At 52.8% G+C, this 16,192-nt stretch overlaps 5 protein-coding genes across 5 annotated transcripts; 2 read left to right on the plus strand and 3 right to left on the minus strand.

The window, feature by feature from the left end:
- Positions 1-284: 284 nt before the first annotated feature.
- On the minus strand, positions 285-1,647 carry fpaI (putative methionine aminopeptidase, type I; the record flags this gene model as incomplete). Its single annotated transcript, XM_024833804.1, has 5 exons — positions 285-391; positions 440-986; positions 1,034-1,347; positions 1,398-1,446; positions 1,507-1,647. 5 exons carry the CDS (start codon positions 1,645-1,647, stop codon positions 285-287), a joined length of 1,158 nt encoding a protein of 385 aa, XP_024689832.1.
- An 850-nt stretch (positions 1,648-2,497) lies between these two features.
- On the plus strand, positions 2,498-3,295 carry dprC. The gene is made up of 2 exons (XM_024842052.1): positions 2,498-3,043; positions 3,102-3,295. The coding sequence occupies exons 1-2, from the start codon at positions 2,780-2,782 to the stop codon at positions 3,240-3,242; spliced, it is 405 nt and encodes a 134-aa protein (XP_024689833.1). The 5' UTR covers positions 2,498-2,779; the 3' UTR covers positions 3,243-3,295.
- Positions 3,296-4,216: 921 nt separating this feature from the next.
- On the plus strand, positions 4,217-7,250 carry P168DRAFT_307088 (uncharacterized protein; the record flags this gene model as incomplete). Its single annotated transcript, XM_024839079.1, has 2 exons — positions 4,217-4,371; positions 4,440-7,250. Exon 2 carries the CDS (start codon positions 4,620-4,622, stop codon positions 7,248-7,250), a length of 2,631 nt encoding a protein of 876 aa, XP_024689834.1. The 5' UTR covers positions 4,217-4,371; positions 4,440-4,619.
- Positions 7,251-7,848: 598 nt separating this feature from the next.
- Positions 7,849-13,568, minus strand: P168DRAFT_313013 (DNA mismatch repair protein Msh3). The gene is made up of 6 exons (XM_024839623.1): positions 12,563-13,568; positions 11,399-12,495; positions 9,927-11,349; positions 8,540-9,031; positions 8,327-8,464; positions 7,849-8,232 (listed from the first exon to the last, which is right to left on the minus strand). The coding sequence occupies exons 1-6, from the start codon at positions 13,506-13,508 to the stop codon at positions 7,997-7,999; spliced, it is 4,332 nt and encodes a 1,443-aa protein (XP_024689835.1). The 5' UTR covers positions 13,509-13,568; the 3' UTR covers positions 7,849-7,996.
- A 611-nt stretch (positions 13,569-14,179) lies between these two features.
- P168DRAFT_274909 (uncharacterized protein) lies at positions 14,180-15,973 on the minus strand (the record flags this gene model as incomplete). The annotated part of the gene is made up of 1 exon (XM_024835453.1): positions 14,180-15,973. The coding sequence occupies one exon, from the start codon at positions 15,971-15,973 to the stop codon at positions 14,180-14,182; it is 1,794 nt and encodes a 597-aa protein (XP_024689836.1).
- Positions 15,974-16,192: the final 219 nt, after the last annotated feature.

A 16,192-nucleotide genomic window follows, 5' to 3' on the forward strand; every position in this document is an offset into this window, starting at 1 on the left:
AAATTGAAACAGGTTTCTGAATATATATGGCCCGGGGACCGCATAGCGACAATCTAGTGCTTTCGTCTAGTTATGCAAGAATTTATACCAGAAGGGGGCGAATATATAGTTCCACGGCCAAAATGCAAAAGTCGAGTTGCGTGCACAAGCCAGAATGATGGGTTGGCCTAGTACCGATATATACAGAGGCAAAAGGGTCATATTTCCACGCCTAATTCATTGGATGGAAAATTGATAGCACCTCATCTTCCATCCCGTGACGACGAAATCGGGATTTGTCGTCTCTACTGCCCATCCGTGGTCGTGGGCATCGGGATTGGACCCCCCGGAGAATCTTCGTTCCGCGCAGTCAAGATCTCAACGCCGGTTTCCGTAACAAGTAAAGTGTGTTCTATTTGTATGTCAGCATTGAGCATCAGTAGGAATCTTCTGTACTCACCAAACTGAGCGGTCCATCTGCCATCCACCGTGGCATTAGTCCAATCGTCCGGCCAGTAGACCTCTTTAGGCTTTCCCAGCGCCAGGATAGGCTCGATCGTAAAAGTCATCCCAGGCTTGCAGACACCCACCGCTTTGTTCTTGCCGTAATGGGGGATCCACGGTGGGGGATGGAATTCAGTATTGATGCCATGGCCGCCCCAGGTGGTGACGATACGACAATCTCTAGACTTGGCATGTTGTTCAATCACCTTGCCAAATTCTCGGATGGGCGTTCCGGGCTTCACGATCTCGATCGCCTTGTCTAGACATTCCCGTGTTGTTTCAACGATCCGAACGGTATCTGGGTCTGCTTTGGCTTTCTCGCCAATGTAATACGTCTCGTTGAGATCGGCGTGATACCCTTCATGATATAACGAGATGTCGAGATTGAGAATATCACCATCAAGCAGGACCCGCTGGTCGGGGATCCCGTGACAAATGACCTCGTTTGGTGACGTGCACAGCGACTTGGGAAAGTGATAATAGTTCAAAGGAGAGGGATACGACTGTCCGTGTCAGGGATTTTCCACGCCACCTGGTAGGCTGCACTTACACCTCGTTCTACACAGGCCCGATGACACACCTCATCAAGGTAGTCCGTGGTGATGCCCGGTTTGAGCTCGGCCGCAGTGATGTCCAGGACCTCTCGAGCCAGTCGACAGACCTTGCGCATGGCCTGCTGGCCTTGGGCGTCTAACAAGTCGATCTTAGTCCGGCTCAGACGCTGTTCGGCCTTGGGGATCCCGGTTTCCGCCCAGTCCGGGTGTCTGATTGACTTGGGGACGGTGCGCATGGGGGAAAGGGGATAGACGGGTCGGACTGGGCCGGTGAAAGAGAAGGTCGGGAAAGGATTATACGTTCCATTTACTGAATCGGATTTAGCGAGAATCCCAGGCAGAGGGGTTTGTGAACCATACCATCTTGTGTCTTGTCTTTGAGTTTTTGATGTAAGGACTTATGTTGATTCTAGCGCGCAGTCCTCGGTCAGTCCTGAGGTTCTGGAAGGTTGAGAGCGCAGCGACATACCCAATTTTTCTTGAAGCAGTCTTGGGAACAGAAATAACTGTCGTTGAGGCCGAGTTTCAGACATGTTGGGCATTGTAGGTTTCCAGCTTCCTTTCCGCAGTCTACTCCCTGACATTTTCTCTCTGCTGAATCGACAGTCATAGCGGTTAGGATGGAGGGGAAGTAAGGTCCGGTAGCAAAGAGCAATCACACCGAGACAAAGACGTTGCCGCCGCTTGTTCACGGCGTACTTTAGCCAAGTCACATGACCTTTGGGATGACTCGAAATTTATACCACCCCCCCTGGTAGATTCACTGCAACATAGCCATTCTGGGAAGCGGATCAAAACCTTACTAGACCTCAGGCCATACCTGATTAGTTTCTGTATACACATGGCTGGCCAGGAAGTTTCGCCTCGACCCACATTGGTGCTTTGTACGGACCGTACCGAATGCTTGGATAGCGCGGGGATTGCCCTGGTCAGACTGTTGAAAGATGACTGGACGGTAGGTTTTGACCAAAAAGGTAGGCTAGACTACGCTGAGCCTGAAAACAAGCTTTCTAGGGAAGAAATAATATCTGTTTCCGTACGGAGGACAGTAGACGATATAGATCAGAGTAGTTGCCGCTGTCGAGGCTGGTTGTGGTGTAATTATCGATGGTCAAAAACATCTATAATTATGGTTAAACATAAGAAGAAGTTTATAAATCTTAAAATCATTGACTAAGTTTGGCATAGTTATATAGTCTCACCATACTGTTCAAGATCGATACTAACCAGTCATGCAAGCTTATTCTTCTATCACTTTATCCTTCACTAAACAGATAAACCAATGCCCTAAACAGCGCACCTCCCGCCTTTTTCTTTGAAGAATTGTCTGATTATGCCTCTCAACTACACCATTTGACTCTGGACGCAGGCGACACTAGGTAGGGTGGAAAGACATTGAACGTGATCAGTATCCATGCCGGATAGACTGACTCATGTTCACAATGCTCACAAGAGAAGTAGTACCATGATTAGAAACCACTTGATCGTCAGTTCTTTCGCCCTGAATCCGAATTGTTCTCGAAGCATCAATTGTTAATGCCAGTCTGCCAAAATGACGTCATTCGGGTGATCTTGACCCGAATGGGAGGGGGTGACCAGAATGACGTCACACTAGGCATGATGTCGAAGGCGAGCACGCTGGATGGCGTTGGTATATAAGGCACTGCTGGTTTCTGTGTTTTGCCATCTCAACATCTCAACCTCTACTACTCATCCTATTACGAATCCAACTTTGAATCACCATGACTACTCAACCCCCTCACTATGCTTCCACCTTCGGGACTCCTCACCAGGATCCCAGCTCCACCACTCCGACAGGCACTCATCTATCAAGTGCCAACCAAGCGGCCTCTGAGCATGAGACCACGGGGGTCGGACACCAGACTGCGCCATTGTCTAGCAGCCATCAGCCGTCGTCAACTGGTGCTGGCGCGGGGGGCTCCGAGGCGGCTAAGAAAGGCGAACAGCTCGGACAGGGAGTGCATTCTGCTGCAGCAGGAATCCATGTACGTTGAATCAATCCACCACCTACCATTGCTCGATCAGCGCTAATATCAACAATAGGGTTTTGGAGAGAGCTTGCGAGGCGGGCTAAATGCGGCCGTTGACAAAGCCTTTGGCCACGACGAAGGAGTCGCGAAGAATGCGAATATTGCCGAGAAGGGCGAACGACAGGTTCAGTCTGGCCATTTTTCTGGTCATTGAGACTAATTGTCTTGATTGACGGCTCAAGGCAGACTGTGGATATGATACGATGTTACGAAAGAACTCATGTTTTTGTTGTGTTATTACTATTGAAAGCGATGTACACTATGGAGCATATGGCTGATTTGATATGGTTATTTGGCTGTACGATTTACTGTTGGGAACTTGGCCCACATAAACTTCAAATATAACAACAATGCCCCAATACCAGACAGATGGTTTTCTACCAATAAAATATACAAATAGACCCGTGTATAATATACTATACTCCATACTATACTATATATACTGTAGAATCATGCCGGACAGTAACGTGGCATCCCAATCGGGTTTAGCTCGCCTCCACACCCACGTTTCTTCCCACTTTGACTTCCATCTTCATCTTCATCTTCATCTTTCTTCTCTCTCTTCTTTCCATCTTTCTTTATATACTCTTATCCACTATACTCTCTGGTCGCTAATTAGGATGTCACGAATAACGATGATCTCATTGACCACAAATACCCACTGGATGGCTCAGGATGAATGGTCAGATCCTGATCCCCACTCATGACTCTACCACCCACTGTGAGACCCGACGATCGGACTCAACCATGGAGAAGATTCCATCATGATCTTTCCAGAATCCCAGAGCTGTGAACTGGTCGCAGACCACTTATCTCCACTCTCCACTGCCGTTATTGGCCGTTACTCGGCACCGTTCCAATAAAGCCACCTAGTTCCAGCTGTTATTTCCACACGAAGAGGAAGTTTCACCCGGCCGTCCCGGAGGCTGTGTACGGAGTGGAACCGGTTTGCACTTTTTTTTCTTATTTCTTTTTTAGTTTTAATTCTTACTTTCTTTCTTTTTTCTTTGTTGGAGTCACCCGCACCTCTGGAATTGCCCCCGTCATCATTGACACATCTTTTCTTCCCTCCAGCCTTGTAACACAACCGGGCAATACTTCCTCCCCAGCGTAACTCCAATAGCGTCGTCGGGATTTAGTGCCCCAGGAGAATCCACCAACAAGCCTCGGGGCGCATCTACTCTTTAGACCTCGTCCATGGCGCAGTTGGAGCGCGTCCTATATCGACAGGCCGAAGTACGAATACGGTTCTCCAGCGCCCATCCATCTCAAGCATTCTAACTGTTAGTGCTCCCTCCAGACCGCTTTCACATGTAATGGATCGCTAATGCAATGCCTTCCTGCTTTACAGCTGCCAGCCTCGTTCCATTCCGTCGTCGTTGCGTGTCCATTGCGACTCGTCATAAACCTTCCACACCTCCTCTGATTTGGCCTTATCCGCAACGTGATTTTTACCGGGTTCTTCCAACGCTACCCCCTGAATGCTGCTAGAACGTATATATCCGCTGCGTCATATCAACCGACCTCAATCATGGCTGTCCCTGCAGTCCCATCGAAAGACCGTCGTGACCCGGTCACTTCCCCCGTAGAGGCCTCGCGCGACCCGGAACTTCTGCCCCCGCCCGAAACCTCGAGTTCCGACAGCGAGGAGCAACTTCTCTATCCTGCCGATGCTGCCCAGCAGGATGAAGCCAACGCGTTGGTCGGCGTCAGTATCGGGCGCGCGCAAAGTCGCATGAAAGCCCGCCGCACCCCGGCCGAAGAGAAAAACCGGATCATGGAACGCAATGGTGGCTATTTTGACGCTATCCCGGACACGGTCGACGCGGATGGGCTCTTCACCTCACAGATCACCGCCGAACCAGACACCCTACCAGTCGCGGATACAAAGCCCGCAGCCCGGGGGCAAAGTTCAAAATCCACGCCGGACCAAGGAGGAGCGCGCCCGGAGACGCCACCCGCCAAAGAGGCCGGTCGTTCGAGTTTCACACGGTCGATCTTGAAGAGCAGCTTGCCCATCCGCCCACGGGCCTGGTCCGGTGATTTCACCGACAGTCTACGCCTGAGGAGGTTTCTTCCAGACTTCGGTTCGTTGGGCTCCTTGACCAAACGGGCGTCGTTGTCTTCTCGCGGAGACTCGTCCCACAACCGTTCTCGGAGTCAAACTCTGAAACCGACCCCGTCGAGACTCACCGTGGATCGGGAGGTAACACCGCCGCCTCGACCGCGGCGCAGGTCCCTTACCGATCAGGACCGAAATAGTGTTCTCCTCGATGAGCCGGTCTCCGAATTGCAACCTCTCAGTGGGGCGACGGCGGCCAAGCATTCCTACACTCGCCGGCCCAGTGTGTCCGTCACGGGGAGACCGCCCTCGCTCCACCGATCCTCGTCGGACAGGTCGTTGTATCTAAGAGCATCCTCCACAGCTTCATCGTTGGATCAACGCCCGGAGTACGAGAATGTGCACACACAAGTCAACAGTCGGTTCAAGGCCATCAAGGACAGTCTGCAAGATTCTAGCAACCGCCTGCTTAGCATGCCCACGTTGCATCTGCAGGACTTGCGCAATGACTGGGGATACAAGCCGTTTATGTCCGATGTCTACAACCGCAAGGGGAACAACTATGCGCAAAATCCCGAGACATCCACAGATGATGTTAAGGCCACTCCCACGATTCCGCCGCCACGCGTACGCGTTTCACGAACGAACTCGAATCCACTACATCCGATTCTCTCAGAGGCTATGGCGGAGATGACCGGTGACGTGGTGATCATGGGAGGGTATCGAGGGTCTATCCTTCGCTCGGCCAAGCCGCCACAGCGGCAGTTGTGGGTTCCCATGAAAGTCGGGCTGAACCTCCGCAAGGTCGACCTGGAAGTTGGCTTGGATCCGGAAGACGAAGAACGGATGGAAGAGACCATCATTCCGTCCGGTGTGCTGTCTCACATCGGACCGGTTGATATCTGCCGCCGACTGATGAAACGCCTGCGGAAGTGTGACAACGCCCTTGACGGGAAGCTCCGAGTACACGATTATGGGTACGACTGGCGTCTGAGTCCACATTTGCTGGCGAAGAAGTTGATCACTTTCCTCGAAAATCTCCCGTGCAATGCGCCCGATGTGCCGCCTGAGCGCAGGGGCGCATGGGTCATTGCCCACAGCCTAGGCGGGTTGATAGCACGGTATGCGGTCAACAAGCGACCCGAGTTATTTGCCGGAGTCCTCTACGCTGGCACGCCGCAGCACTGCGTGAATATTCTCGGTCCCCTCCGTAATGGCGATGACGTTCTATTGAGCTCGCGGGTGCTCACCGCACAGGTGAACTTCACTTTCCGGACGAGCTTTGCCCTTTTACCAGAGGATGGCCACTGCTTCATCAACCCGCAGACTCAAGAAGAGTACCGGGTCGATTTCTTCTCTGCAAAAGCCTGGGACGAATACCACCTTTCTCCTTGTGTCAACCCTGCGCTCCCGCCAATGCACCGGCCATCGGGGTTCGTGGACAACATCGGGAAGCGCTTCTCCACCGTCTTGGGCAGCAAGGACAACGTTTCGACAGACGAAGCCAGCCAAAGCGAGTCATTTCCCCAGCCAAACGGCAATCACAACCCTCGATCAACAAAAACCTGCCCCGACTTCACCAACACCGCCCTCGAGCACCCAACAGCGATCAACCCCCCTCTCGAGGGCGCAGTCGGCCCCGTTTCCAACATGCGCGACTCTTCCAATAGAGCCACACAGACCTCCACCATCCCCCACGCCAAAGCAATGAGCTACCTCGAACGCACCCTCACCGAAACCCTGCAATTCAAACGAGAGCTCGTGTTCACACCGTCCCACCAGGCCAACAACCGGTACCCGCCCACAGCCGTCCTCTACGGCAAATCCGTCCCCACGCTCTACGGAGCACGCGTCACCTGCCGCGAAAACATCAAGCACCAAGACGCTTACGATGACTTGGCTTTTGCCGCGGGCGACGGCGTATGTCTCGCATCAGCGGCAATGCTACCCCCAGGATATCGGATCATCCGAGATGGTCTGGTCAAGAGCGACCGCGGCCACGTCGGTCTCTTAGGCGACCTCGAGGGCGTCGGACAATGCCTAAAGGCTATTCTCAAAGGACGACGCGAAGGCGTCGGGATGGGAAAGTCAGCCCCATAAACACACCCCCCCCCCCCCCCCCCTTTCCCCTGCTCTTCTATCATATGACCGGCGTTTCCTCCTCCTTCCATCTACTGTCATTTTTTGTCTGACTACTCTGTGAACTTCAAGCCCCTCTCATCTCTTGCATTTCTTTTCCATTCATTCATCTAAATACCCAACCCATGTTAACCTACTTGTACTAAATCTTGACCATATATTTACACTTACGTTACACCTCATCATTGCAATATCAGTGATATTGACGATTCATCTCAGTCATCTCCTTTGAAAACATGCATACCCAGTCTTATGACATTTTGATATGTGCAGTGGTTGTGGCCTTGTCTTTTGTACATTCTTGGCGCATTTCTCACTGTGTATGTGTATATATGTGCGTATGTGCGTATGTGTGCATATGAAAAGACATTGACATCTAGAGTTATAGATAGATAGAACGAACTAACACCATCATATTGTGCAATCAATCATACAGATAGAAACCAGTCTATTCTTGTCATTTGCAGGTTCACTAAGTAGTTACTCCCTAAAATAGAGATTTAAGACGGGATATACCCTATATAGTAGGAGGTAGGTAGTTTCAAGCCAGACCAAGCCGAAACAGACGAAAAAAGAAGTAAAAGAAGACGGACACGCCTATATCAACCAAAACGGGCAAAGATCCAAAGTCCGAAAGTTATTCAAAGCTTATAACCATAAAAAATCTAAAATGATATAAAATAAAATCAAGTAACGAAAAGAAAACTCTATCCAGTCCGCGAATTGGCAATGGTGAGCACCAAAATATCCGACGCCCCGACCTTGGTCAGCTCGTCCATGACGGTCGCGACCTTCTTCTTCTCGACCATGGAGCTGACGGCGACCCAGCCGTCTTCTTCGAGGGCGGTCACTGTGGGGGCGCGCTTGCCGGGGGTGATGTTCGAGGCGGTGGCTAGCTCGGCGCGGGGGATGTTGTATTGGCAGAGGACGTATTTTTGGGCGGCTGCTGGGGTTAGTTTCTTGGGACTGCATAGCTTCTATGATGGAAGGATTGAATGGGGGAGGGCAGGGGGGGTAAGGGGGAGAGGGAGACGTACTGATGACACCGTTGATACGGGAGGTGATCAGGTCCACGAGGGGGTTCTTGGTGTTCTTGGACTTGACGAGGACAGAGGTGCTTTCGACGACGGTGTCGATGGCTTTGAGGCCTGCTGCTTTCATCGTCTCGCCGGATTCTATACAGCCGTTAGCTTTCTACTCTTTTCTTTGCCGTCGGATTTGAGAGTCCTGGATAGAAGAGGGATACGCACCAACAAGATCAACAATACCGTCGGCCACACCCAGCGCACAAGCAGCCTCCACACTCCCACCAACATACTTGATATCAGTGCGGAGGTCGCTCACATCGCTAACGCCTTCCAGCTTAGAGAAGAAAGCACCCGTCAGACCCGTAAAGCTGGTCACGATATTCCGGCCAACCAGCTGCTTTGCCTCCGTGATATCGCCCTTCACCGGCACCTGGACCTGCAGCTTGCAGCCGCCGAAGCCAAGGTCCATGATCTCCTCGACATTGGAGGTAGAGTCCGCAGGCAGCTGCGCATCGTGCTCGGCGACCTGGTCGCGGCCCGTGATGCCCAGATCGACGCGGCCTTCGCCGACGAAGGTCGGGATGTCTGCGGCGGGGAGGAAGATGAGCGCGATCGGGAGGTTCTTGACCAGGGCGATGTCGAGGCGCGTCTCGCGGCGGAATTGGATGTCGCAGCCGGCGAGGAGGTCCAGGGTGGCTTGTTGGAGACGGCCCTCTGTTTGTGGGGATGTATCGTATTAGCTGTGTTTCCTTGGGTCATGTTGTGTGGTGTGTATCGTGGGGAGACGTGTGGCTTCGCGGAAGCGGGGAGGTGAGTGAGTCACGGCGGGAGGGAACTTGCTCTTAGGGACGGCGAAGATGAGTCTTCCTTCTAAGCTGGGAGTATGTCAGTACTGGACATGATTCTAGTATATAGCAATGCGTTATCCGGAGACAGCAGGGCGATTGACTCACTGGTTGACGAGATCCATGGTGAGCGATGATCGGAGCGCGGGGCAATCGGGAATTGATTCAAGTATTGATCTGGCGCAAGGGATGATTAAGGATAACTAAAGAGGTCAGTCAATTGGATGTCTCAGCTCAATCACAGTATTGGAGAGGATAAGTACAAGAAGTGCCCGGTAGGAGGGTTATGAGCGACAACGCGGCGGAGTGGGGTGAAGGAGGAAGAGAGCGAAGTCGCTCCGCAGAGTCTGAGTGTGGAAGAGATGGAGGGGCCGCCAGCTTCCTCAGGCCAGCTTCCCGCTCTCCAGCCTACTCAGGAATCTCCAGCGCGAAACCACAACAGGATGAAGGATATTATACATTCCGAGATACTGAGCATGATACTACATACATACATACATACGTCTATCTTTGCTTCCCTCTTTCTTCTGGCCCTCTCGTCGGATCAAAGATATTAATGCCTAAGGCAGAATGCTCCGAAGTCATGACAGCCTGATAGATCAGGCCACCAGGCATCCAGTCTCGCGACAGTTGTAGATCAACATCAACTTCAGGCTTGGATCCCACAATCGACGCCCAACATCCGTATAAAGAGTCAATCTACAACTGCTCCGCACTCCTCACAAGCCTCTCCATCAACCCCTCCTCCTTATCATCCTCCCCACCACCCCCAACAACACCCCCCACAGCCTCAACAAGCCCCACCAACCTCCTCCTCCGAATACTCGCCTCCAACTCGGCGCTCTTCACCTTCGCCAACTCGATCAACGAGCCCGGCAAATTCGCCAGCCTTGCCACATTAAGCCCGTAGCTGCGGTGCGCGACGCCTTCGCCCACCTCATACAGGAACGTGATGTTCTCGTCTGACCCCTCCGTCCCGGACTCCGTGAACCGCATGTGCACGTTGCGGAGCTCGTTATCCGGGAAATTGTGCACCATGGATGAGAGGTGTTGGTAGTGCGTTATGAAGAGGGTGAGGCTGCGGAGTGTCCGCACGATGTAGTCTAGCACGGCTTGCGCGATGGCCACGCCGTCGTGGGTGGATGTCCCTCTGCCTAATTCGTCGAGGATGACTAGCGAGCGCGGGGTGGCTTGCTTGAGGATGTCTGCTGTTTCGGATAGCTCGACCATGAAGGTGGATTCGCCGGCGAGCATGTTGTCGAAGGCGCCCATGCGGGTGAAGACTGCGTCGAGCATGCCTAGTTTGGCGGACTGTGCGGGCACGTAGGATCCGATCTGGCCCATTATGGCGATGAGGGCGATTTGCCGCACGTAGCTGGACTTGCCGCCCATGTTGGGGCCGGTTACGAGGAGGGCGCGGGTTTGGTCCGTGTCGAGGGAGATGTCGTTGGGGACGTAGCTGTCGAGGAGGAGCTGCTCGACCATTGGGTGGCGGCCTTGTTCGACGTTGATGCATGTGTGGTCTGTGTATTCGGGTTTCACGTAGCCGGGCTGCTCGGCGATGGTGGCTAGCGAGAGGAGACAGTCGAGGGTGGCGAGGGAGAGCACGCAGTCGCGGAATCCTTGGTAGTTCGTGGATATCTCGGCCAGGAGGTCCGCGAAGGCCTGGTCGCAGGCGGCTGCTAGGGCCTCTTTGTGCTGGTCTCGCTGGCGCAGCATCTGGATGACTTCGGGGGTGTGGAATCGCGACACCTTCTTGGTTCCGTTGATCTTCACCCACGACGCAGGCACCCGTTTGATAGCCGCTCCGCTGTTCTCGACTTCAATGAGATGGTCGATGCCTGAAACCGTGGCGTAGACGACTTTGCGCCCGAGGGCCTTGCCTGCGTCCGCGCGATGCTCCTGTAGCTCATGTTCCACACTGCCAATACCTAGCTTTTGTTCGCTGATCTCCTCCGTTTCCACCGATTCCCTGAAGAACTCGTATTTATCATCATTCCTAGCCGCGTGCAGGTTTATCCGCTCCAAGAACGAGACTACCTCCTCCAGCATAGTCGGCAACGAAGCAATCGCTTCAGTCAAGATCGGCGACGTAAACCCGCTATCCCCAGGGGTCTTGACGTCTGAAAACTCCTGCGCAATCATCTGCAGCGTCTGCAGGAGCGTCAAGAGTTCCGGCCGTGTGCACTATGTCCCAATCAGTAATGTCCCTCCTCCTGCCATCTGGGCAACTCACCTTGCCATAATATATCCGAATCAGCGACTTCTCCAAATCCGTCCTAATCCTCCCAATCAACCCCCGCAACCGCTCAACCATAGTCCTGTTCTTCGAATCCTTGAGCTCACTAACAGCATTAACCCTCTCCTCCAACTTCCCCTTATCCAGCAACGGCCGCCCAACCCACTTGCGCAGCATGCGCTGCCCGAACCGCGTGCGCGTGCGGTCCAGCGTCCAGAACAGGCTGCCTTTCGTAGTGTGGTCTGTCTGGTTGTGGTAGATCTCGAGACTCATAAGTGTGTTGCCGTTCAGCAGCATGTGTGTCCTCGATGAGAAGTGCTGGAAATACTTGGTCAAATCGAACACATGCTCCAGCCCGTACTCTTCCATGTGCTTTATCATCGCGGATAGACACACGGTCACTAGCTCGGGCAGATTCAGCACCTTCTGCAGAAGATCGGCGCTGTGCGCGTCTCCGGCGCCTTTATCTGCTTTCATCTTGTCTGCGTAGAAGCTCGATATATGACTGTGTGCTTCGGCCGCTGCGGTCTTCGACTTGGGTGCTCTCGCGACGCGGATATTGTCGCCCAGTATATGCGACTTGCTGCCTGATAGATGCTGGACGAGCTTCTCAGTCGCACTGGACAGTTCCCCGACAATGACCAGCTCGCAGGGCGCAATATGCAGCAATCGGGTCTCGATCTCGCTGCGCATAAACCCGTCCTCGAAATCATCATACACCACGTCTCCTGTCGTAGGCTGGACAGCCACGATGCCAACATGGACCTTCTCGTCGTTGCCCCAGCCTCGCGCGTTCGACTCGGAGATGCAAAGCATGTAGCCCGTCGCGGGGGATACGCCGCCAGATGCAGCTGGCACAGGCCCCTCCAGCCCTTCCATGTCATCCACGTATGTCGCTTTCGTGTACAGGTTCGTGAGCTTGCGCCCGAACGGCGCGTTCCGGTTGTCGCCGGCTGCCTTGAGCGCTGCTGTCTCGATCTGCCTCACGATACCGACTTTGTGTCCGGCCGTGACCAGCCGTTTCACATGAACGTGCAATCGTTGGATGGGGATACTCGCCGACGCGAACCGACTCAGATGCGCTTCTGACGGATCTAAACAACACAGCACTTAGCATAGACCCCATAACCATGACAAAACAAGACGCATCACAACACTTACGTTCATCAAACCTCATCTTCCCCGGAATACAAACAATCCCCAACTCCCTCGCCGCAACCCTCGCATCGTCTCCAAAAAATCGAAACTTATACCCCACCTGCACCGCCAAAACGGCGTCCATATGGCCCCGCTTGAACTCGATAATCTGCTTCTCCAGCGGCGTCAGCTTGCTCCCCGCTTTCCCAGCCGCCGTTCCTTTCTTAACTGGACGCTGTGGCTCGTCATCCTCGTCGGCTTCTTCGGCGTCCTCCCCGCCGATGGAAGTATCGTTTGCGCTGCGACTACCGATTCCGATTATGCAGTCTGCGCCGCCGAGTCGTCGCACGAATTGCTTATGCAGCTTCTCTCGTTCTTTCTGCCGTTGTCGCCGTTCCGCCTCATCCCCCTCCTCTATCCCGTCACCATTGGCGGGTGAACTAGCGAACTTGAATAGTTCTGTTCGCTGGCTGCCGTTTAACGGCGGTTGCGATTGTGGTTGCGATTGCGATGGGCGGTCATCCACCGACAGCCCTTTAGAACCAGATATCCCATTCTGCGCCTGCAGCCCATTTGCACTCATCCTCGCTCTCTTCGCAGCAGGTCTCACCACATCCTCATCGTCATCCTCCTCCTCCTCCTCCTCCTCCTCCTCCTCCCCATTCCTATCCTCAACTCTACCCACTAAATCGCCCTTCTTCGGCACAACCACAGCCTCCTCAACTTTATTTCCCCCCGACACAACACCCTTCACTGGTGTTTGGGTAGATCCATTCCCCTGGCCCTGCGATGCTATTTGCGTTTTTGATTGGGATTGGGATTGGGATTGCGACCCCGATTGCGACCCCGTTTGCGACGATTGCGGTTTCTTCGTAAAAAAGCTCGAGATAGACGGCTGTTTTCGTTTTAGATGCTGAGAGGACGAGGGCGGGGATTGCGACTGTGGTTGGGATTGTGATGAGGGTGGCATTTTTTGACAAAACTCCTTCCTTGCAAAGAAGCTTCGTAGGTGAATATAGAAGCCCTGTCGTTTATCGTATGTGGATGTAGATGTAGTAGGGTATGGATTGGGTTGGGTCAGAAGTGACTAGCAGGGGTGGCGATGGGATGGTTTATTGAGATTGTTTAGCGGCGGATCAATGCTTCAGTAGCTGTTGGTGAAAGGTTCCTGTGGTGGATTGCACATCACAGTTTATGGGAAGAAAGAATATCTGCCTGCATGCTGTGTAGGAAAGGATTGACCGCTGGCAGCGACTTCGATGGCCATTGCACATCCGCACCTTGACGCGCGACGCGCTCGGCGTGTCGAGCTCATTAAAGATGATTACTTAAGCATCTACATCATTGCCATGATACCTGTCACAAAGTGTATATAATTCTCCGTGTGATTCTATCAATACTATTTGATTCAACAGGAGATAGTGTTTGTATAAATACAGTGTTTCATCCTTCAATGTATGGATGCTGTTATACAGATGCCGGTGTTAATATATAGGATGACTGAAAGTAGCCATCACCAATAGCTCTCGTCCATAGTACTTCCCCAGCTAGGACGACAAGCACTACTATCTCTTGCGACGACGAGAGAATATCAAAGAGTCTTAATAGCGAGCAGCTGATAATAAATGACGGAACAGCGGTTCAATTGATGCTTCCGTCCAAATAGAGCCGATCAAAATCATCTTCTTCCAAGTCGGAAATTGTCCCGTCAGGGGAAGCACCCCGCAAAGTGGAATGAGACTTGAAAGACTGATTGACTTCGGCAGAGTATATAGGGTTATCCTCGTGTATATTCGAAAGCGAAGTGGTCAAAGGATTGTATGAGTATCCCAGCAGACTGTCGTGACTGTCGAAGGGGCTCAGCCCCATCTGCTGCTGGGAGTCACCCAAGAAGAAATGCGGGGGATAACCGGTGTTGGCAGCAGGCTGTCGTCTACAGACCGGTGAGTTCCATCCCACGAGGGAGTCAACTCGGTCATGACCATCTAGAAGAGGCTCAACGTTTTCTTTGTCTGTCGAGGAAAAAGCACCTCTTCCATGGATCGAGTGTTCGGTGCTGTACACGAAATGGGGGGAGCTTTGATCAAGGGCACCCTGGCGGAGAGAGACGGGATCGATGAACGAAGGCCCCTCAGAGCCTATTTCCCCACATCTCTGAGTCAAATCAGACATGTACGGGGCTTGTCTGTCGTGAAAGATCTTCAGCCCGTGGTGAGATTCGCTTTCCTGAGTCCGGAACGTCAGCGTGAAATCGTCAAGACTGTCTGCCCGAGAGCGGCTTCTGTAACGGACAGGCAGTTGGGCCAAAGGACTCTGCAACAGGTGCAGGCCATGGAAGTCCGGATCTTCATCGACCTTTCCCAATACTTTCTTGGTGGATTTCTTGCTTCGTTTCCTATTTCCTCCCTGTCGAACATTCGGATCAGCTTGAGCAAGCGCACGTTTGGTTCGAATTGTTCGCCGTTTCGGGATCGGAGTCTCGCCTTTCAACGGGCTGCTGTCTTCAACATTGCCTGAAATCACACGTTGCTTCCGCAGGACGCCACTAGGCGAGAAAACAAGCTCTGTCGGTTCGACACGCAGCGACGTCTTTTCCATCATCTTCAAGATTGCTTCATCTTTCTTTTGGTTGCGCTTACGCCTCATGTGCTCCGTTGCCGAATCGAAGATGTCCATTCCCGGCCAAAGAACACCTTTCAGCCGGGCAATTTCATCTGCCCTCTCCTTGTCTTCTTCAATACCGTCGGCGTCGTCGGTGAATGGGTCATAGCTTAGCTGACGTGCCAAGGATGGTGGGCTTGGGGCTGTTCTGTGTATAGGTTTTCGGGCGAGTTCGTACGGACTAGCATGTGTCATAGAGGCCCACTGGTCTTCAAAAGGAAGCGGGTACTCTTGCTTCGGTGGGCAAGTGTCTTCCTGTGGTGTCATCAGTGCGAGGCTATAATCTTCCCGTTGGTATTCTCGAATGCTCTCTTCCGATGGTGCCGTCGAATGGAAGTGTGAAGGCTCGTTTGCCGGTCCACTTTCTACTCCAGAACGTGGGTGCACATAAGGACTCGACAGGCGTGGGTCCAAGTAGTCGGGGAAAGCGTTATGAGCCAGAGGACGTGCGGTCGTTGGGGGTAGCCTCCCCCCACTACTTCGCTTCACTCCACAAGCCATCTCATAGCTGGGGGGCTTTCCTTGGGCCTTCTTCTTCCGAACATCCTTCGACGACATCCGGTCCGACAGCAACTTTGCCAGATTATTGGACTTATACCAATGATCATATTCGTCGAGAATGACAATAGCCTGGGATTCCTGATGGCTGCGGACTTGTAGTTTGAAGTAGTGAGAAAGGTGAGCCTTCGACGCAACATGAGTCAATAAGTGAGAGATATCGCTGAATTTCGGCCGTTTCGGGCAGATGTTGCACAGCAGCGCGGTTGTATCCATGGTGTATAAGGTCTAAAGCAGAGTATAATATAGGCAAGATCGAAATATCAAGAAGCAACAGGCACGATCCACCAGTGGGTGGTTACTTTCTCCAAGTATGAACGATTCCGGTATGGGACAAGAAACCAAGATAGAAAGACTGGCCCTGGGACAAGCATTGGGGGTGACAGATGATTGAAGCAGTGACGAAGGAAGAGTTCAGGCAAGCAAGAACTCGCC

The sequence above is a fragment of the Aspergillus campestris genome (genome assembly GCF_002847485.1).
Source record: "Aspergillus campestris IBT 28561 chromosome Unknown P168scaffold_12, whole genome shotgun sequence".
Lineage (NCBI taxonomy): Eukaryota > Fungi > Ascomycota > Eurotiomycetes > Eurotiales > Aspergillaceae > Aspergillus > Aspergillus campestris.